At 40.7% G+C, this 23,182-nt stretch overlaps 1 protein-coding gene across 7 annotated transcripts in view; it reads left to right on the top strand.

Annotated features, from left to right (window-relative positions):
- Nucleotides 1–10,361: 10,361 nt before the first annotated feature.
- LOC126387979 (HMG box transcription factor BBX) overlaps nucleotides 10,362–23,182 on the top strand; it is a 31,469-nt gene continuing 18,648 nt past the window's right edge. For 2 of the 7 annotated variants that reach the window (XR_007569712.1, XM_050040814.1), the window contains exons 1-4: nucleotides 14,467–14,592; nucleotides 15,977–16,054; nucleotides 22,022–22,193; nucleotides 22,278–22,535. Coding sequence is in view for 6 of the 7 variants with exons in the window: in XM_050040814.1 (XP_049896771.1) it covers nucleotides 22,035–22,193; nucleotides 22,278–22,535 (417 nt within the window). In the remaining variant the exon portion in view is untranslated. Of the gene's footprint in view, nucleotides 10,496–14,466; nucleotides 14,593–14,970; nucleotides 15,479–15,976; nucleotides 16,055–22,021; nucleotides 22,194–22,277; nucleotides 22,536–23,182 lie in introns of those variants that run through there. The other 5 variants (XM_050040815.1, XM_050040819.1, XM_050040816.1 and 2 more) reach the window with 5 other exon arrangements.

The following is a 23,182-nucleotide window of genomic DNA, read 5'->3' on the forward strand; positions in this document are numbered from 1 at the left end:
AACCAACCTTTTTTCTAATGTTTTAGAATGCAATAATTTTTGGTAATTTTGAAAATATGATTAAGAAACATGTAAAAAAAAAAATCTTCCTAGTTGTGACCAAGTGCTTGTTTTCCATCATATAAGTAATAATGGCTAACTTTAGCATCTTGAGCATATTCCCCAGTAGCTACAGGTAGCTACCCCCATTTACCAAAGAGCATCAGTGTAAGTTCTTTACAGTTACTATCCCCAGTAGCACAAATGGCAGATGTTGGAACAACGAAAGTAACTGGCCTCAAACCGACTTCCTCAAACTTTACTGTGACAAATCAGAAGTCATTGTCATCCGCCCTAAATCTCTTATCACATCCACCCATAGCTTCTCCCTCTCCATCGATGGCCCCACTGCACTCTCCTCCCCCCATGTCGTTAACCTTGGTGTCATCTTCGACCAAGAACTCTCCTTTGACCAACATATCAAACACATCACCAAAACAGCCTTCTTCCATCTCAGAAACATGATCGGCCTCCATCCATCCCTCCCCTTTTCAGCTGCACAGACTTTCGTGCATTCATCACTTCCAGACTTGATTACTGCAGTAGTCTCCTCTACAGTTCATCATCCAAAACTCTCAAGAAACTGCAATATATCCAGAATTCAGCTGCTTGTCTTCTCACACTCTTGCACCCGTGACTACATTACACCTGTCCTTAATTACCTCCACTGGCTACCTATCCCCATACATATCCACTTCAGACTGCTCATCATCACCTATAAAGCCCTCCACAACCTGGCTCCCCCCTACCTGTCTGAGCTCCTCCACCGGCACACTCCCTCCTGCACTCTCAGGTCTGCTGATGCCAACCTCCTGTCCCCCCCTGCCAAGAAAAAAATTCCCACAACCTCTAAAAACACTGTTCTTCTTTGCCCTCTCTGCATTGTCTCCCTCCTTTTTGATGATTTGATTCTTGTTTCTTTTTGTTTGTTTATTTTGTTGTTCTTGATCCCTGTACAGTGTCTTTGAATATCCAGAAAAGCACTATATAAATCCAATGTATTATCATTATTATCATCATTATTATTATTACAATGTCTGTGACAGATGTATCTGTGCACCAAGCACTGTTTATACACAAAGTCCATCTCCCATCCTCGAAGCACAACCTGAATTATCTTGCCTTTAAATATTTCACTTACTGTAATGAGCTTCAGATACATGCTGGAAGGAGAATGTGAACAGTAAATACGTGAGCATGTATTTTTCTCATTTTTAAGCTATTTGAATGGGATTTTAATGGAAAATCAGGTTTGCCTTTGCATCAAATGGCTTGTGGCTGTTCAAGATTACTGATCTCATATGTGTCTAGGTCAGCCGTCTCTGGGACTTTAACTGTCTTCAGCTGTCCTCCTGGCTACAACCACATTGACAGCTTGCTGACTGTGACCTTGATGTGAGTAAGTGGAGGGGTTCACAGCAGCAGAGGATTTTTATGAAGACAGAGATGGGTCCATGACTATCTGATCAGGCTCGTCTGTGAGCAACCTCATGACAACAGTGTGCCAAAGTGTCTCCCTCCAAACAGTTTTTAATTATTTACTGTAAACAAGAAAGAAACCTAAGATGTCTATTTCAGACATTGTATGTTTCAGTGGAAAAATATGTTTGCACAGACACCTCAGCCTTGTGATACCTCAATATTATTACAGTCATCTGTAACTACAGTATTACAATCAACCATAATTATTAGAATCAACAATCACTGGGAATTTTTGAATTAATTCTCGAGTTCCAACATATTCCACAGGAAACGTGTTGTTTTTTTTATGTTGTGTAAGATTTAAACACAGGTGTTACCCCAGGGTAAACTGAAATCTGTTTTTTCCTGGCCTAACATCTATTTTAACAGATGCTTTCCAAAAGGAGTGGGCAATGGTTTATGTTTGCTTTCTTTAAATGACAGTATTTAAATATGAATGAAAGCTACATTTAGAAATTTGAGTATTTTTTCTCAAATTGTTAGTATAATATTATCAGAATCACAGTACACAAACTTAAAACCACATTCTGTATACTGTGTTATCATCTGTCCACAAGAGGGCAGAAATGTACCACTGATAAAGAGTGCTAACTATGTGTATCCCAATATCAAACACCTTTGTAATCAAAATGGATAGCATGTTTCTCTACCAAAATCTGTGAATAAGTTTATATACTCAACTTATTCAAAGATTTTGGTAGAGAAACATGCTTCTGCAAGCATGATCTGATTGAAAGTTATGAAAAGGAAGTTACAGTCACAAAGTAGCAGGTTTATCTTGTAATGCAATAACCAAAAAACAACACCACCACGGCCTGACCTGAGTGAAATCAGAACCTCTCTGAGACAGTGTCAACAAATACTGAATGTGAGGAAGGGGACCTCGACACACTGCTTTGGGTTGCACAACTAGTAAAAAATGGTTCCAGGCAGAGAACTGATTCTGAGAGGAAACTTTAATTTCAAGTGCAGGGTGATTAGATCACAACAGTGAATGTGTGTGGTTCTGAAAATACACAAATGTATTCATTCAACAGAAAATAAACTTGCTTTATAACTGAGGAACCATAAGCAGATTCTCACCTTATATAGTCATGCACACACATCACAAGGGAAAAGTTAAAAGGGGTTAATTGTTCCTGCTAAACTGATCTGTCTGTAACTGTTTTGAAGTGTGCTCCTGGACATTTACACAAGTCATCTGGGAGCACACAAAAGGGTTTTTCTACCCACCCCAAAATGTCTCTTGAGATATGAGAAAAAGGGAGAAAGCAAATCAGGCCTAATCTAGAGTGTTTTCATCATGGAGCCTTGGAAGTGGAACCAGGGGGGCTGCAGTGCAAACATAGGTCATACCCTTAACTTGGACAGCTGCTGTCCTGACACATCCATCAGCTCCAGGCTCAGAATGTGTCACTTACCCAGTAGACCAAAGGGCCTGCAGAAGCTATGGGTCCACAATGAGAACTACCTGATCTAACTCCAACGTCTTGCTGCCCCTCCTCCACTTCGACCTCTCCTTGAGGCTGGGCAGGTAGTGAAAAATGAATGATGACCAAAAGTGGTAAGCCAGGATTTGGCTATGCTTCCAAAGGCGCTTCCCCAGGAGTTCACGAAAGTTGCACATCACCTGGGGGAGCAAGGCATCATGGCATTCCATCAGGAGGACACTTGGTGTTACTGGATCCAGGTCTGAGGCATCTTAAGATAAGTAGTCCAAAGGCTTGGTGTTCAGAATGCCCTCGATTTCTTTGAGCACAGTCCGGAGGACAGGTTTGGGGACAATCTGTTCCTGGACAGTGACCATAAGGGCTGCTTTGATTAAATCCACTTCCCATTCCCAGGCACCTCCAAAGTGTGGGGCGTTTGGTGAATTGAAGCAAAAGGAGTTCTTCTTTTCAGCCAGCTGGTCCTTCAGATGAAGGGCCATGGATTCAAAGACCTCTCGCAGCTTCAGCTTGCCACCAAAAAAGTTGGTGCCATTGTCCAGAAAAAGTTTGGTACACCACACTGGGCTATAAAGCATCTCAGTGTCAGTAAGAAGGCCTCTGAATCCATGACCCAAGGAGATCAAGTTGTATCCAAAAGGAGGTCAAACATTTGTATACTATTCCCCAATGGTTTTCCTGATGGTGATCAATTCTGACTTATATGGACCAAAACAGTCCACTTCAGTCAAATAAAATGGGTTGAAAAGGCTTGAGCAACACAGCCGAGCTGGAGGGAGGACAGTCATCCTTGGAACTTCAGGCTTGATGTGTGCTTCTGTTTTCAGAAAGCTTTCCTTTCCCGTAAAATCTAAAACCTGCAGTGAAGTTCAGTCAGTACTCATTCTGGTCCTAGGTGCGAGAGAGTGTGGTCGAAGTCTTGGTTTAGCAGTTTTGTGATGGAGTGGTGCGGGTTCAAGATGATTGGGGGGTTGTGTCCATCTCGAGAACTTCTGACCGTCACAGTGTACCACCTACCCTCAGTAATCCTGTGACTTCATCATATTGTGATGCAAGGGACTGTCTGATGAGAGGAAACGACCAGCCTTAAGGGCTCTCATTTCCTCTTGTTCCTTTGAGACTGCATCAAGAGAACCTTCTCTGCACTCATGCACTTGGTGGCTTCACGGGGAGGGCTGGTGCCAGGGTCAGTTGCTCCATGTAGGGACCAGTCTGTAGCTTTTAGAAGTCCCATGGCGAAATCAGGGAGCCTCACGCTGACAAATTAGAGGGAGAAGTTAAAAGGGGTGAAATCCCTGCAGAGTTTAATGGGTAACTTCAGTATTTTTCAACCTGGACCCTATGTTTCCATGTTTTTGTGTCTAAATGACTAATGAAAATAATAATTTTTGAGATTGGTTCAGGCTAAGGTGAGTAAAAGTGAATTTCCAAATCATACGAGGTTCCCTGGTAATACCATTCCTGAAGTGTCAGACAACATTATGAAAAGGATCCCTACAGAGATAGACCTCTATGTCAAAAAGTAAGATCCTTTTTGTTTAAGTCATGAATGGGGTGCTCCTGCTTTTGTAGATATTTGTGGTATTATGAATTACCTGCCACATATCAATCAATTCAATCAATCAATTTTATTCATAAAGCCCAGTATCACAAATCACAATTTGTCACGACATCCCTCTGTCCTTTGGAGCCTTGCAGCGGATAAGGAAAAACTCCCCCAAAAAACCCTTTAACAGGGGAAAAAAACGGTAGAAACCTCAGGAGGAGCAACTGAGGAGGGATCCCTCTTCCAGGGCTGACAGACGTGCAGTAGATGTTGTACGGAACAGATTAACATGATAAATTAACAGTAATCTGTATGACACAGTGAGACAGAAACAGAGATAGAGAGACAGAGACAGATGCAGGACAGACGGTAATGATAATAGCTTACAACAACATTAATGAAAGTGATAATATTACAATTCTAATTACGGCTATTGTGGTACAATATGTTGAAAGTATATATTAGTATACATATGTGACAATAATCATATGTGTATAATAACAGTAGAAGTATGACTAATGATAACAGCAGCAGGGGCGTCGGTGGCTTAGTGGTAGAGCAGGCACCCCATGTACAAGGCTGTTGCCGCAGCAGCCTGGGTTTGAATCCAGCCTGTGGCCCTTTGCTGCATGTCATCGCCCCCCCCCCCNAGAGAGAGAGAGAGAGAGAGAGAGAAGGTGCCCGGTGTATTATAGGAGGTCCCCCAGCAGACTAGGCCTAAGTCAGCCTAACTAGGGGCTGGTACAAGGCAAGCCTGAGCCAGCCCTAACTATAAGCTTTATCAAAAAGGAAAGTCTTAAGTCTAGTCTTAAATGTGGAGACAGTATCTGCCTCCCGGACTGTAACAGGAAGATGATTCCACAGGAGAGGAGCCTGATAGCTGAAGAGCTGAACATATCTTTCCTGTTGTTGGTGTTGAAGTCTCTCTGTGCTCTCTCCTGATGCCACCTCGATGCCAGCCCTTAGTCTCACTCTTGTGGTGCTGTACGCTTCCTTGTCGAACCGAAAGGAAGCTTTTACGACTTTGGATAGGTCCCTCACCTCCCCATTCATCCAGGCTTTCTGTTTGGGAATGGTTTCATTTTCTTTGTGATCAACCCCTTCATCAACACATTCACTGATATGATGTTACTGATGATGTATATTCCTTAAGATTGATGTGGTTCTCCTGGGTGGTGGCCTCTCCGAACATGTGTTAGTCTGTGCACTCAAAAGAGTCCCATAGAGCTGCTGTAGCTTCATCTGTCCACACTTTAACTTTTTTTCTGATTGTTTGACCCTTTGAATCAGCTTGGAGTGAGATGGCAGGAGACGCAGGGAAATGTTGTATGACAACATCTAACCAGGCCTCTGCCTAAACACCAAGGAGCAGGCATGTTCTCCTTCTTATTAAACCTTAGTGGGTAGAGAGAATATGTTATCAGGGGTGTGCCATTGTTGAGAAAATGCAGAAACAGATTACAAAAGTGTGCACCATATGTTGGAGACATAACACATAAGGGGTTTCTACACTGACTACCGTTCAGTCTCGATAAAGTTTATGGGTAGTGTAACCCTGCATGTTGTGAGAACACAGTATGTATTGAGGCCTGTAGACAGGGTGTAGGCCTCCCAAATATGCAAATTACAGCATATCTTCCATGGTGCAGGCTGGATGTCTGATGCGCATATTTTTAGTTGGCTGCATTGTGTATGATATAGTTTTTTTACACAGCTTGATGTATCAGCTAAATAGGGACGGCAACTGAAAATGTTTTACTTTAAAAAATCACAAGAGAATGCTACATGCTTTATTCAACACCTGTGGTACCAATATAACAATGTAAAAGTACCTCATGACAGTTACAACTCCCGCCTCCAAAGTCCTACTCAAGTAAAAGTAAGAAGTGTTATCAAGTAAAAGGTCTTATTATGGCACCTTTGACTCATTTAGACAGTTTCACTGGAAATGCATTGCTAGGCAACAGCTTGGGTCCACGTTTACTTCCTGTCAGCTGATGTTATTTACATACACTGCAAAACATTCCAACAGGAAATATAAAAGGACTCATTTACAATGTTTATGTTATAAAGTTTGAGATATTTCTAAACATTATCGGATCGTTAATACTCATGCAACACTGTATGAGTAGCATTCCACTGTTGTAAGTAGTTGAGGTAGAGCTAGTTTCAACTACTTTGTTTGCAGATAGGTAGTATAGTTCAGTGGTTTCTAACCTGGGGGTTGGGCCCCCTCCAAAATGTCACAAAATAAAACTGAGGGGTTTTGAGATGATTACTGAGGTAGGAGACCTTAATCTTGGCTTCTTTGTAAAACATTTGAGAGTTCTGACTATTTCGGTCTCATGCATTTTAAAATGAAACCATCTTAGAAGTTTAAAATAATGATATGCTAACAATGTACAGATTAACATGACAAGAAGCCTCAAATACACTGAACAAAAATATTAACACTTTTGTTTTTGCTTCCATTTTTCATGAGTAAAAAAGATCTAAGACTTTTTCTATGCACACAAAGGGCTTTCCCTGACAAATTTTTGTCCCTAATTTGGATAAACTCCAGGATGGTCACAATAAAAGGCCACTCTAAAATGTGCAGTTTGATCACACAACACAATGCCAAAAATGTGGCACATTTTTGATCGCCCACCAGAGCTGTCGCCCGTGAACTGAATGTTCATTTCACTACCATTAGATTACTCCAATGTTGCTTCCGTGAATTTAGCAGTACATACAAACAGCTCAGGACCTCCACATCCAGTGTCTTCACATACAAGATCATCTGAGACCAGCCACCCGAACAGCTGATGCAGCGGGTGGTTTGCACAACCAAACAATTTCTGCACAACTGTCTCAGGGAAGAATGATTGAATGTACTGCAAAATTATCTGAAAGTACAATTGGAGATGCCTTTTGGTTAACTCTGTTAAATGAATGTTGTGCAGAAAAGGGTAAAATATTTCTCTCTGAAATGTGGTGAAGCAAAAGTACAGAGGAACAAAAATGGATACACAAAAAAGCATCCTAAAATTGTTAGTACAGTACTACTGAATAAATGCACTTATTTACTCTCCACCCCTGTCTAACCACTACAGTGGCAAGCGAAAAGCTACAGGAATACCACCTTTTTATCACTGAGGGCACACCATCAAGCCCAGGGCGGGAGAGGTGATAGAAGGTACAACGGTCATGTGCTGCAGCCACACAGCTACTTGACCAAAACTGACCTGCATTTTAATCATGCAACTGCCAGACCAAGTAAATCACCTTGCTGCATGTCACCTTGTATTGGACATGGTAAGGACACAACTTAACTGTGATACCACCATGTTGCTTGGAAAATGCATGGTTAAATACATTTGTAATTTACTTCATGTGTGTTTCTTTTTTTTTCTCCAATCTTTCTGAGGGACTTTGAACCAGCAGCATTGAGGATAAGCCAGGTTCTCTGAGGCACATTTAAAGCCATATGACGTTTCTCTGCTTAAACCAGGACGATACAACCGTGGCCTCTGAAAGATGTGAGAGGGCCTATAGACTGGACTCTGCGCTGTTACACTTTAACCCCATTTCCTCTTTTCCAAAAAGCCATAAATGCAACTTCATTTTTCTCTGGCAGTTGACTACTGACAGTTCCTGTCTTACATCAAATGTTCATGTTTGCTGCACCTTCTTCATGGAGTGTTTGCCATCTGCTGGGGAATTTGTGCCATGTACTCAGTAAGGTGCTCCAATTTTACTGTTGCTATACTCAAATAGAATCAAATAGCACACAGTTGTAACTGGTCATGGTTGGAAAAGCATGGGTTTTACTAAGACCATTAACATTGGCTCCATCCTATTCAAGTGCTTCAGTAAGCCATAAAGGTGCGGCAGTGAGCCAGCATGAACAACATCGGGACCCTGAAACTGATGCAGCTGAATGAAATTCAGCCACCATTAAGGCTGTTATTTTATGCTTCTGTGGCATGACAGAATATGTTTCACGAAAACTGCAAACTGTTGGAATCATCAGGTTGGGCTGGCATAAACAGATATTCATCATGAATTCAGTCAAACGTCACAGCGAGTCAGCATAACTGATAATAATATCTTAGGTAAATTTATTCAAAGATATTTAGTTGTCCATGATTTTTGCACTGGAGTTCATGACTATAACACTAGACTAAAAAAAGGTATTTGCAAAATATATATTATCTCAAATAATTAATTAATTGAGATTTTAAGATTTTAATGATCATAGTGAAAGCATGTCATGGGCTGGCTCCTACTTATGTTGCTGAATTTCTGTTCCCCTGTTGGGCAGAGCACAGTGTCAGATTCTCAAGCAGGGCCCCTCAGAGCCTCCCAACTTCTGACTAAAGGTGACCAGGTTTTTGCAGTCAGGGCCCCTTGTACTGACCTATTTAACTTTATTTTATTTTATTGTGATTTGTTTTATCTTGATTTTCCCATAATGCACAACAAGCCAGGAAGTAACTTTGCAGCACATTAACCATTCTAGTGTGCCAGCCCAGGACCTCCACACCTGGCTTTTTCACCTGCAAAATAGCCTGAGACCAGCCACTAAGATAAGCGTCACTGAGACAGTTGTGCAGAAATTCTTTGGTTGTGCAAACCACACTGCTGCATCAGCTGTTCGGGTGGGTGGTCTCAGATGGTCTTGTATGTGAGGACACTGGATGTGGAGGTCCTGAGCTGGTGTGGCTACATGTGGTCTGTAGTTATGAGGCTGTTTGTATGTACTGCTAAATTCACGGAAGCAACATTGGAGTAATCTTATGGCAGTGAAATAAACAGTCAGTTCACAGGCAACAGCTCTGGTGGGCGACCAAAAATGTGCAACATCTGTGGCATTGTGTTGTGATCAAACTGCACATTTTAGAGTGGCCTTTTATTGTGACCAGCCCGAGGCACAACAGTGTAGTAATGATGCTGTTTAATCAGCACACTGATATGCCACACCTTTCAGATGGATGGATAATAGATTATGTGGCAAAGTGCTAACTACACTAAAGTTGGGACAAAAATTTGTCAGGGATAAACCTTTCGTGTGCATAGAAAAAGTCTTATTCTTCATATTATTATCATTATTATGATGAGGTTAATGAATTTAATGTCAGCCAGTGCTGTTAATGTTTATTTTATTTAGCACAGTTTACAATCAAGTTATATTTTTAGGATTTACAGCACTGGCAGACTACAGATCTGTATCAAATTAAATTCTGCAAGCTATGTTGCCAAGGTGAATATTCTGTTTAAATCATTTGATTGTGACCCTTTAGTCTTTTCCCTTTTAAGGTAGTCAGCTCATTAACTTTGTGATTAACTTAACTGATAAAATCAATCATCAAGCAGGGTGCTCAGAGACCCTTTGTGACAGTGTATCAAATGTAAATGAGCTGTTAACAGTTATCAACTCCCCTCTCCCCTTTCACTTGAAAACAAAGAAACCCAAAATAACAACCTCAGAGCAGATTTTTTAGTGTCTCAACGTTTCTCATAATTTTGGGATCTTAATCTCGTTAATTCAGAAAAAACAGAGCATTTTCTCGCTGAAGTGAATGCATCACGCTTCCGTACCGAAAAGATTAGACAGGCAATAGCAGCATTCTTTAGGAGATTAAAAATACACCATGAAATACCACCAGGTCAATGTAGATCCACTGAATACTACAGACACTGAGCTTATATTATCGATACGTTGCATTGTTCGGGCTCGAGTCTACCACACATGTCCTGAACATTAAATTTGAGGACGTTACACTAATCTCAAAACACTAGAATATAACGTCGCTTCTCATTGGTGAAATCAAACTGTCAATCAAAAGGAGTGTCCACTTACACACAGCATTACATGTGACGGGTGGATATTTTCAATGGGTACAGTATGCTGCAAAACTGTTGATAATTTCACGGCTAAAGCTTTTAAAGAAGATTGAAGCAACTAGTCGGTCGTTGACTACATTGCTACTGACAGGTATGTGCTGTTAAACTGCCGGTACACGTTTCTGTAACAATTTTTATCAGTTATCACGCGCACAAACACCCAGGAAACAAGTCACTAAACTGAGATAGACTTAACTAGCGTTTAGGAAATCGTAGTCGGTGTTTTCTGATGAAGCCGGCAGCTTTTCGGTGACCTTTGTCAATCGGACAGTGCTGTGAGGTAAAGTTAAGTCAGGGATGTTGTTAGCAAGTACAGGCCAGTCTGGGTATGAGCACTTTGCAAACCGGGGGAGGGGAGGGATATAGACGAGATGTGAATTTTCTCTCAGCTCGAGGAAAGCGAAAGTGATTTCTATAACATTATATGACTGAACAAGTCTGTATTTCTGTCAGAATTAACGCATTATGGTGTTACTTCTGTGGGTTGGGGTCGTTTAATGTGTCGCCTTCGCCGACAGTAACATTCATCATCTAGCGAAGTGCTGCGTTTCTGTACCACTGTTAAAGTACACACAATAACACAGACGACTTCCGGTTTACATTGTTAAAATAAAAGTACCGATTCGAGTTGACGAAGGATGCAGATTGTATTTCATATTAATATTTTCTGTCAGTGTTTAATTTTTTTCACATACACATTTTTACAGTTACATAGAGTAAAGTCAGGTAATGTGGGACTTTTTGGTCTTTATTAACAAGAAAATCACCTACAAACCTGAGGGCTACCTTAAGTGTTACTTCTTGAACTTGTTTTGATCTCTGCTGTATTTCTATAAAGAAAATATGTTGTAAAGTAAAATACTTAAGGAACTGTTGGACCTTCAAACACATTAAGAATCCCTACCTCACTCTAATGAAGTGTTCAGGTAAAATCAGACAGACAGTAAGGAGAAATGGGACAATGCTTTCTTTCTTTTTTTAAATCCATCCATCAGTTCATTCATTCATTAACTAAATCAATATAGTAACCTAACTATTCATTAAAAATGGATACTCTTACATTTCTGCCATGCTTAGTTTGTTCTTTTGTGTCCACAGTGGACATGCCTGTGTTCTTGTGTGTGTGTAACAATGATGGTTAATTCTGGACTATTTGGCTGACATGGACTCACTGCCTCATCTATAATATGTTTTAAGTGACAAAATATGATGTGACAGGGTTGCACACAATAGCATAATACTGATTTTATGGCGTTGTGTAGTCTAAAACAGGGTGGTTTCACTTTAGAAAAATGCTCTTATTTAGCTACATTTTTGTCCCATTTTACCAGAACACATTAAGTACTCACTCAAAACCCTTTCCCATTTAGAGTGAAGTGTATTGTGAAAATATTTTTTGCACAAGTCAAACAGTTATTAAAGTGCAACATCCTCCTTTTTTTTGTTGTGGTTACATCCTTATTGTTTTAGCTGCAGTACACCAGAAGAAGAAAATCAACCACAAAACATCCCTGGGACCAGTGATTTTTTTTTAAAAACTTTACTCTGCCCATCCCAGATATCTCAGACCAATTAAAGTGATTGTTTAATGTAAAATTAAATTTGTAGCAACACTGCAATAACATGTTGGGTGACTGGCTGCTAATAGTTGAAGAACCCAAGATATAAAACCTTATTTGGCCCATTTCACCTGATGTTCCAAATAAGCAGACTCCACCTTACAGTATTCAACAACATCAGGTTATAGCCTACCTAAAACTGGAATTTACCAGACCCCAAATTCCTAGATTCATGGCATCTTATTTGGCTTTAATTACAAATTTGGTACAAATGTTGCAAATTTGTCCCACCTATAGTAAGCTATAATATCAGCCAGGTAGGATCCTGTCAGCATTGTAGCACTGGTCTCTAGTCTGTGATGAGGAAAATAGCTATAGTCCTCTGTGTAGGAATCTCAGGGACCACTCTTCATTGGTTTAAATCCTATCTGTCTGATCGATCCTTTTCTGTGGCTGTTGGCCCTCATAAATCAGAGTTTGCTCCCCTTTCTTGCGGGGTGCCCCAAGGTTCAGTGCTTGGGCCTATCCTCTTTATGCTATACATGCTCCCTCTCAGAGATGTCATCAGCAATTTTGAAGGTATCTCATACCATATGTATGCAGATGACCTCCAGTTATATTTTTCTTTTAACCCTGATAGGACCGATGGAATTGACTCACTGTACGATTGTATGAATGTAATTAAGGACTGGATGTCTTCTAACTCCCTTCAGTTGAACGCAGCTAAAACTGAGATTTTAATTATTGCACCTGATGCCTCAGCATCTAAAGTGGCCAGCTGCTTAGGGTCCCTCAGTGCAAATGTGCGCCCCAAGTTGAGAAACCTTGGGGTCACATTTGATCAGGCCATGCTCTTCGATGACCACATCAAAACTGTCACTCGCTCCTGCTTTTTCCACCTCAAAAACATTTCCAAACTCAGATCCATGTTAACTTATTCCGAGCTAGAAATGATCATCCATGCTTTTATTTCCTCACGTCTGGATTACTGTAATTCTCTTTTCACCTGTCTCAATAAAACTTCATTAGACCGCCTCCAACTAGTCCAGAACGCTGCCGCCAGGCTTCTGTCCAGATCTCATAAGTTCACTCACATCACTCCAGTCCTGGCATCCCTGCACTGGCTCCCTGTTAATTTCAGGATCCAGCACAAGATTCTAACCATCACTTACAGAGCCCTCCATGGTCAAGCACCTGCATACTTGACGGATCTGGTGTCCTTTCACTGTCCTGTCAGGTCACTGCGGTCCGCTGAAGGCCACCTACTTACTGTCCCTCACACAAGATTAAAGACGAAAGGTGATAGAGCCTTTAAGGCTGTTGCACCGAAATGGTGGAATGCACTACCTCATGAGCTGAGAGCGGCCTCTTCCGTGGACATTTTTAAAAAGCAGTTAAAAACACATCTGTTTAGGCTTGCGTTCCATTAATTGTCCATTGTATCATCTCTGTATTTCGCTGCACTTTACTTTTTATTTGCTTTTGTGTTTTTTGCATTGTTTCTGTTATTGTATTTTTTGTATTTTATTTTGTGAAGCACTTTGTGAGTCCTCTCTGTGAGAAGTGCTATATAAATAAATTTACTTACTTACTTACTTACTAGTCTGTGAGGGCACTGGGCTCCACAATATTTTTTTTTTCTTGCCAGGGGCCTTCAAAGGTTAATCTGACCATAATTAGAGCACATTCTTTCTCAGTTGCTACTTGCTCTGTTGATACCCTTTAACATCTTCATCCATTATATCTTATTTTAGATTTTATTTTAATCTTTTACTGTTTTTTTCTTTTTTGTCTTAATGCCTTATATGTCTCACATAAAATCATTTAAGGTTAAGGACTCCTCATACAATACATTAGACAGTGTTAGGGGTGGGAATCACCAGAGGCCCCACCATATGATATTATGATGATACGTGAGCCACAATACAATATTATTGCGATTTTAAAAATGTTGATGACTTGCTGAGTATTGTGATGAAATATATTGCAGTATATTGCGATTTATTTCCCTTTTTCAACCGCAAATTATGTCCCCAAAGGGAAAGTTTGTCCACATCTACATTTGTATTGTATGTAGTTTTTGTTCTGTTTGTCTCACTTCAGTCATTTTTATTGCAGTAAAATGTATGTAGTGAACTGAAAGAACAATTTGTTTTAATATTCTAGTAGGATACCAAAAGTTTAATTTGTATGTGCAATATGAATAATTTGTATTGGCTAATAAGAAATAGATACTAAGCGCTCCTATGACTGTACCATATTGCAACATAAAAATATTGCCATACTATGTTGTATCGATCCCCCCCCCACCCGCAGACGATGTATTATTGATACACACGTCATCTCCCGACTTTGAGCAATATCTGCTGTCTTGACAAGAATCCGTTTCTTTTCATTTGAGGGACACGTTTTCCTGAGAATCGGTGGCAGAAGAGGAACTTAGTTGCAAACGTTTTTTATTTTGTAGACAAACCGCCGTGCTTCCGGTGTGCGCGTGTCTGTGGACGGACTTGACACAGCTGTGTTTAGTACAGCCAGTGCTGAACTGTTATGATGTGTCAATAAGTTAAAAAGGTGGACGGCACCAATGATGAGAGCTCCCCCCCGGTTCTTGAGCAGGATATTAGAGGTATGTTCAGACATTAAGGAGACGCTCATGACAGAGAAGCTGTGGTTTCATTGATTTCCCGTTAAAACCCGGTCGCTATTTTCTCAACCTCTCAGTCAGTCACTCTGAAAAATTGTTATTATCGCTGCTTTGGACATGATGTCCGCCTGCTGGCTTTTCCTTTGCAATTTGTTTGTTTCCCATCGACATTTCATTGATGACCGGTGTTGTATAGCATACACTGTTGCCACTGTTGCTGCGTTGCTTAACGCTAAATATTGCTTCACTCCTGTGTGAATTCGCCGTGTTAAATAAATGGCAAAGCAACTGTTTCTCAGTGAGGTGGTATGACTTGCCTCCCCCCTCCTCCTCGCTCTTCCTATCCGCATCAAATTCATAGCCACAAACCTGCGTTGTATGTAAACGAACAGTTGCAACTGCGCAAACAAGTATTTTGATAACAGTTTAGCCCGTGAGTTTTGTCAGCAGCTGCCCAAGAAGCTTATACTGTTTCGGAAACCATTGCATGTTAAAACCGTGACACGTCCAGTTAGCAGGCTATACAGCTAGCAAGCTAACTAGCTACTTTTATTCCTAGTAACACTGCTAGGAAATGGAGCCACTGCCCAGCAAAACATTGTCCACAGATGCATGTGCCTGGACAGAAAATCCCCAGTTTAATTAATCATTGTGGATGTTTTTTTCCTCGGAGTGGGAGACATTTCGACGACATTGTCATCGGAGAGTTTGACAGGAGTGAAATATCCCCACTACTGTACTGTACTTGGGGTTTCTCCTCCAAACCAACGCAAGATGGACTCTCATTCGGCTTGTCTGTCTTGTCAGAGCTCAGATCGACATTTTGCACGGAGATGAAAATGTGTGCCTGGAGGTAGGAGCACCGTAGGTAGGCAAACGGATCGTTTATTCGCATACCTCACACATTTTGTGCTGTTATTGTGCGTGTGAAGCTCGATACAGTAGCTCAAGACTTCACTCCCGAGACAGACAGTCCGATCGGGCATCAGCAGTTTTACCTGCGAGCACAACTAACGTTAAACCTCTGCGCAGGAAAAGACTCACTGCAACTGTGCCTGCTTAATTTAGGCTGTGTAACGCTGTATGAAATGCATCCAGTGGTCGCAGGGTTTTGGCCTACATGTTTTGGTTTTGGCCACAAGGGCGGATCGACTGCACGATTGAAGTGATCAGTAATCAGATCAGACAAAATGTCCCACCGTACTTTGAAGCTGACGAGGTCTTGTGCTATGCGGTGTCAATCACTAATGCTCTGTTAAAGTTGATTTGCACGCATTTTTCCTGCAGCCTAGCTCACGTTGTTGGAAAATTGTTGCAGAGATGACAGTGTAACGCATGACTGAGAGCAGTGTCTTGTATTTTATAGGTCACCGTCATTGCATGACAAAGGCTGTGGCAGATTCATCTTCATCACTCATACAGCATTTCCATAGTTTTTTCTTCAGTAAGTATCCCCGTTTTTCCACTCAACATTCATAAATACATGCACTGGCATCACCTCTGGATGATGTCCAGGAGAATACACTGAATCATTCATTCATTGATTGCTAATTTCATTCGTGTCATGTTTAGTAGACATCCAGAGCAAGTGAAAACATGTTGAGAGATACAAACTGAAAAAGGAAAATATACAGGCATGCTTAATAATGCTTAGTAATTCAGCTGATTTGTATATGTGCAGAACATTATAATGTCCAGCTAATAATAAGCGAGCATGGCTGTGATAGTGCGCATATTTTCGATACAACCCTCTCTTAGCTGTGTTACACCTTAAATTGAATACATTTTTACATTGTTATAATGAGTACATCTTCAGTCCATGATACAACACTTAAGAGTCCACAGATCAAAAATGCACTGTCCATACAGCAAATGTAATTATACCATGTTGTCCCCCATATTAATGACAATGTCTTCAATTCCCTTCATTCTTGATGTTACCCTTTCCTCTGAAATGTGGTTATATGACGGCATCAGGAACATTTTGCATTTATAAATCACTTGACATAATTATTGACTTGATCGTCTGCAGCAGTCATTAGGTCTGTAGCTAACTGACCACTTTCTGTTGTGACTCTGTTCCTGTTATCTTTTTCACAATGAAAACTTGCCAAAGTAGGCTCTGAGAAAGCACAGAGTCCAATAATGATCTTTAAGTCTCATGTAGTGACCAGTAAAAGAGTCGATCTTGTCGCTCAGTGGTCAACATCAGTGATTAGTAGAACCCTATTTTCTCTGTACGTATTTGTCAGATTCAGATTATTGTGATGTTTTCTTCCCTCTGGTGGGGTCACTTGACATTTTCCCACAAGTGGCCTGTGTAACAGAGGTTGTGCACTTTTCCTGAAATTCAAACAATCCAAAAAGGAACGATGTAATGATTGTCTTACAAACAGATGAAGGTAAAGTCAAAGTGGTGGGCTGTATCACTCCCTACTTGCTACCTAGTGCTGTACAGTCACCCTCTGCCATTTTATTTCAGTCTAAATTCTCAGGCCCAATCCCAATCTCCATACTCAGGGACTCAAGGACTTTGAAGCATGTTCCTGCAAAGTGTGTGAGGGCTCAGGGCTGTCCCACTGTCAAATCATCAAGTGCATGAGGGCTCTCCCACAGACATTTTGAGCCCTTTATGCACACTTTCCGAAAATCTGCATTTTTGCAGACTTTGCCTGAGGGAATTACCCATGGTTCATAGCAATGTGATGTAAAAATAAGGGGTTACCAGGGGAAGCCCCAAAGTGTTTTTTAAAAACAAAAGGTAAACAAGGCTGACTGGCACATGGATGTTCATCCTGGCATTAAGAATAAACACAGAAACACTATGTTAACATTAAGGATTAAAGATAGTCCATAAAAAAACACATGAAATCAACGGGAATGCAAACTTAGGCTATATACCTAGACTCTATATTAAACATTTCTTTTGAGTATGCTTAATGATGCTGTAAATTGTGCCCTCAAAAATGCGCATAATGCAACACAAAAACACAATGTCAGTGGCGCATACACTACTTTTTGCTAACTGTCACACAGCGTAGCCTATTTGTTAGTGGCGTGACGTTTCACCTGTGAGGGATGATAAAAAATGATGATGATGATCTAGTGTGTGAAAACAACTTGCCACTTGGTGGTGGAGCTGGTGGTGTCATATAAAACCACCAGCTCAAAAATAAAAAGTAGTTCAGTATTCTTGAACTACTTTTTAACAGTGATTAAACATGCAATTGTGGCTGTAGTTAAAGGTCACAGTTTTTCTGAGTATCCTGGCTATGGTTCCATCAGGGGATGACCTAAATTTGTGATACTTTTTTGATGCGTCAATGTAAACCGACAGCTTGTTTGAAAAAGCAGTTTTAGGTTTGTTTCCATTGCCCTAGTCTCATCAGCCTAACTGCAGAATGTCTTTCATACAGATCTACATGCCTTCTGTTTTTATATATGTATATCAGCTATGATTGAATGAAGATCTTTTCATCCAGTGTGCCAGTACAAATAAGTATAAATGTTTGTCCTAAGTTTGTGGACACTAACTTGAAAGAAAAGCAAGCCTTGAAATCCCATGATCCTTCTGTGTAGATATTTTCATTTTTGTAAAACATTTTGTGATTTTACCCCAACATGATCAGAGCTTTGTATAACAGTGTCATAATAGTTCTGTCCACTCGAAACTTGCACATACATTAGCACATAAAGAGTAGCTGCCCATTATTACATTACATTGGTCATTTTAACATTCAATCTCATTTCTACCATTGTGCTCAGGTAACTGTAGTTACTGTATCCTTTCTACTACAATTTATAATGTTAGTGGGTGTTACTGTTTATTGTTGATGTGTAAGAGATTCACCCAAACTGCATTGCACGGCTGTTGCCTGCAGCTCTGTCTGACTGACACAGAGTGACTGAATATTTTTAAATTTTGAACTTTGAAATATTTCATACTGATCCTCCAACAAAAGTGTAAAAAAATATCTATATGTTGATATTTTTATCCAGTAGTCATAAAAACTGGTGACTGCAGCTGAGGCTCCTGTTGCACCTTCATAATAAGAGCACGCAAGTGTGTAGAAAAGTGTGTATAATGATTATTGGTTAATTGTAATGATTACTTTGCCCTCCCACTGAGACACTATATGCATATACATATACATATATATGTATGTACACCACTGTATATATACAGTGGAGTATAGTGGAGTAGTACAGTATAAATATAGAATTTTTTTTCCAGTGCAGTGCCCTTTAACTTTGTAGACCATGATTTGATAGTGGGCAGTGTCTAATTCAAAATCTAAGTCAGTACTAAGTCCATCAGCTATAAATGACCATCCTTTGCCTCTCTGTTTCATGTTACTCATGGGTCCCACAGTAAGGGGGATCCTCCAAGGCAAGTTAAGAGAGAAAATTAGCATAGTAAATTAAGGCTAATGAAATAATGGTCAGATGGGGCATAATTTGGCTTCTTTACTTGCTCCCTTGCTCACGTTAAATTAAACCAAATATAGACAGAAGTTGCAATGGGGAGACTTAAAGAGACTGTTAGTTTTTAAATTATACCCACTTTCTATAATGCTTTAATTTGACAGGGACAGGGATCAGCTCCCATTTTGGTGTTTATAATTTCCGGAGTTCAACTCATTTTTCTAATTATTTAGAGAGGAGGAGTTGCTGCCGGATTAGAATTTCCCACAGTTAAGAGTTGGTCTGTAATTTTAAGATTATGTAAAATTAAATTTCATTAATAAACACCACTTCTATTTATAATTATTTATTGTTGATGGAACAATAGTGTTGCCATGTCTCTATGTTGTTATTAGGGCTGTAACGATATGATCTGGATTGATAAATGGATTCAGTGATCAATGATCCAGTATTATTAATGGAAAGTGGAAACATCAATATATATCTTCATCTTTAAGATTTGCCTTTAATGTTAAATTCCCTTGGCACGCCTGTGTCAAAATTTACGTCCAAGCACACCTCCTGCTTAAACAGTGCTAGTAGCAGAGTGTCTGGCAGATAATGGTAAGCAAACAAGAAAAGGACAGTGAGGTTTCTGACTGATGTTGTCTCATATTGATCACAGGCCCCTGAATTGCATCAAATCGAAATTGTGTCGTGGCAGAAATGTCGTGAAATTGCATATCAAAGAATAACTGTTCATTATTGGTTTGTTGATTCATTATAACAGTTTCTTCACAGGTGACATGTGTAAGTTAATTCTATCAAATATACAATTGCTACAGGTCTATGTATATGTTAAAAAGAGTAAGGATATGTCAGGAATTACAAAACACATATAGCCATGGTCAAATTGCCGTTGGTGCAGCCACCTGTTTTACAGTCTGTGTATTCATGAACTATAATCAAAGAATAAGGAAATGGAAAAAAAAACTGCAAATATCACAACTATGTCAAGAATTCACTGGACAATAGACACAGCCATGTCCAACCCACTGTGGGAAGTGTGAAATGTTAAAAAATGAGGTCTTTAACAGTCACAAAAAAAGTTTGCTTGCATTACATTTATTTAGCTTAGGCTTTAATCCAAAGCAGCTTAAAGGTACACTGCCATGTGTATACCACTCAGATATTGCAAGAATCATGCAAGTACATCACCTTCATCAATTATACTGGACTGCTTTAAGGACTGCATCTAGAAACAATATGAGGTTAGGGTTTTCTTTTTTTTAATGAGCTAAGGTGCATCCTGAAAAAACGGACGGAAGATGTGTCGAGTTTTAAAGCAAACAGTTGTGATTTTGTTGTTGAGCCATATCTGGGCTCTGTTCATAGTGAGGGAGTAGTGGACAGGCTGGGGTGTATGGTTTGACCATGTCCCTGGTTGAAATATAGCTCTGAGCTATTCACAGCACAAAAGTCAAGTACCCGTGTCTTGAATAGGATTGGCGCAGCCACTAGTAGTTAGTGTGGCGGAGCAGGGTAGTGTAGGAGAACTTCTGTAGTTTGAAGACCAGCTGAGCTGCTGCATTCTGGATGAGACACACCGGCCAGGAGCCAGTTGCAGAAGTCTAAGCACGAGATAACAAAAGCCTGGACCAAAACCTGCACCTCCTCCTGGGTGGCATATCCTTTTGATGTTGTGGTGAATGGATCTGCAGGAGTGGGTTGTTGCAGTGATGTGGGCAGTGAAGGACAGCTGGTCTTCCAGTGTCACACCTAGGTTCCTTGCAGTCCAAGCCAGGGACACCACAGCGTTCTCAATGGTGATGGAGAGGTCATGGATGGAAGATATCATCCATGGAAGGAAGAGCAGCTCAGTCTTGTCAAGATCTTCAGGTGGTGCAGACATCCACTGAGAGATGTCAGCCAGACATGCAGAGAATCTTGCTGTTATCTGGGTTTCAGACTGTGGAAAATACAGTTAGTTATGTGTTTCATTAGCGTAGCTGTGGTAGGAAAAAACCATGTGAATGGATAACAGAGCCAAGGGACTTGGTGTAAAGACAAAACAGGAGGGGACCCAAAATGGAACCCTGAGGGACTCCAGAAGCGAGACTACAAGGTTCAGGCACAGATTCTCTCCAAGTTTCTATGTGAGCATGGTCGTGGACAGTATGTGAACAGGGGGGAGCAGTGGAGGGGAGAATCTGGTAGTTTATCATGTCACACATGTCACATGACAATGGAGAGCAGGGAGGCTGCTTGATCAGTTTGGAGATCCTCAGTGATGGCAAGGAGGGCAGTCTCAGTTGAGTGCCCTGAATTGAAACCAGACTAGTGGGAGTCAAGAAGGTTGTTCTGGTGGACATATGCAAAAAGCTGAGTCAAGACACCATACTCAAGTGTTTTAGAAAGAAATAAAAGAGAGACAGGTCTGTAATTGTTTACATTAAAAGGGCTGAGTTTGGGTTTCTTCAAAAGAGGGTCCACTAGCTGCTTTTAGAGTGTTGTCAAAGAGGTTTTGATGAGGAGGGCAAGGCAAGGAAGGAGGTCAGAAGTGATAGACTGAACAAGAGGGGGTGGGGGTCATATTGTTGTGTGGTTGGAGGTAACCGGGGTTAGTACCTCATTGAGAGAGAGAGTGGGGCGAAAAAGAACATCTTTTGTGATGTTTGACAGGATGACGTCTAATTCCTCCAACAGTGCAGTCAAGCACAATAATAGTCCTACAGTAATTGCAGTCAAAATATGTACTATTTATACTACATTTTTATACCTTTTTTGGAAACCTGCGTGATGTCATGAAATGTTCTGACCGAGTCATGCACATTACCAGTTGTTATTATCACACTTGCAGTAACAAACCACCAACGCTAACTATTTTGGCAGCAGGTATCTTTGCTTCCATTTTAAAAAGTAACTAATGTTGCATGTTTGGATACATGTTTTCACTGTGCATGTTTTGTATATGGTCTTATATTGTGTCCAATCTGTTGTTTTTTAGGTGCGGTAGTACCATGAAGGGTGGAGGAAGGGGTAAAGAGCCACCTGTTGCAGGGGAGGTCACTGGCAAGCGTCCCAAACGCAAGTGCCTGCAGTGGCACCCACTTCTCTCCAAAAAGGCTCTGGATTTCTCTGAAGAGGAAGAAGAGGAGGATGAAGAGGAGCTGGAGAAGGTAAGCGTGCTTGATGGCTTAGATAGATAGGACAGACAATAACATTATAGCATTGCATCTGATGGTTTATGGATTTGTTATCAGCAGCCAGTGCTATGTGACCAGGACCAGGGGTCGCAGGTGCAGTGTGGAAGCACAACAGAGGAAGTGGAGGAGGACTCAAATGAGCAGCGGGCACGGCGGCCAATGAATGCCTTCCTTCTCTTCTGCAAACGCCACCGTTCCCTGGTGCGGCAGGAACACCCTCGCTTGGACAACCGTGGGGCCACCAAGATCCTGGCTGACTGGTGGGCTGTGCTGGAGCCCAAAGAGAAGCAGAAATACACTGACATGGCCAAGGAGGTGAGACTGCTTTCTGACTCTTGCGCTTGTAGTAACATTATTTTTAACTCTCTCTTACAGCAATGCCAAAGTAACTTTCCATCTTCAATTTCTTAAAGAGCAGGTGCAACTTTGTTGGTGAGAAACTCCTGGATTGTCTTACAGATCTTTACTAGTATTATAAAAAATGAAATATAGCTTTGAGCTAAAGAGCTGTTCCAGCTTGATATCATATACGTAGAAAAGAAAAGCTCAAAGCAAGAGAGAAAGTCCTTCTGAACTGTCATGCTGTTTTGTTGAGATTCCGATGGAGATTTAAAGTCTTTTTGTGTTAGTTTACTTGCCATTTCCAACCAAAAACGATTAAGCAATGTCACACGAGAGCCGTGACGATATACAGTACAACATCACGACCTCGAGTGTGATACGATATACAGTACAACATCACGACCTCGAGTGTGATATTGCTTTTATACAACAGTTCAACAACAGCAATGCTGAGTAAGGAAATGTTAACAAAAGGTGATGAAATAAATTATTTAAGTATGTTATGTAGCTCCGCGAAAAAAAACAGTTCCCCCAGTCTGTCGCCAGGCAACACAGCACACACGGCAGGAACTCCCAAGCTACATTGTATTTACATTGATCTGCAACTGTGTAACTTCGTC

Source organism: Epinephelus moara, chromosome 3 (genome assembly GCF_006386435.1).
Source record: "Epinephelus moara isolate mb chromosome 3, YSFRI_EMoa_1.0, whole genome shotgun sequence".
Classification (NCBI taxonomy): Eukaryota; Metazoa; Chordata; class Actinopteri; order Perciformes; family Serranidae; genus Epinephelus; species Epinephelus moara.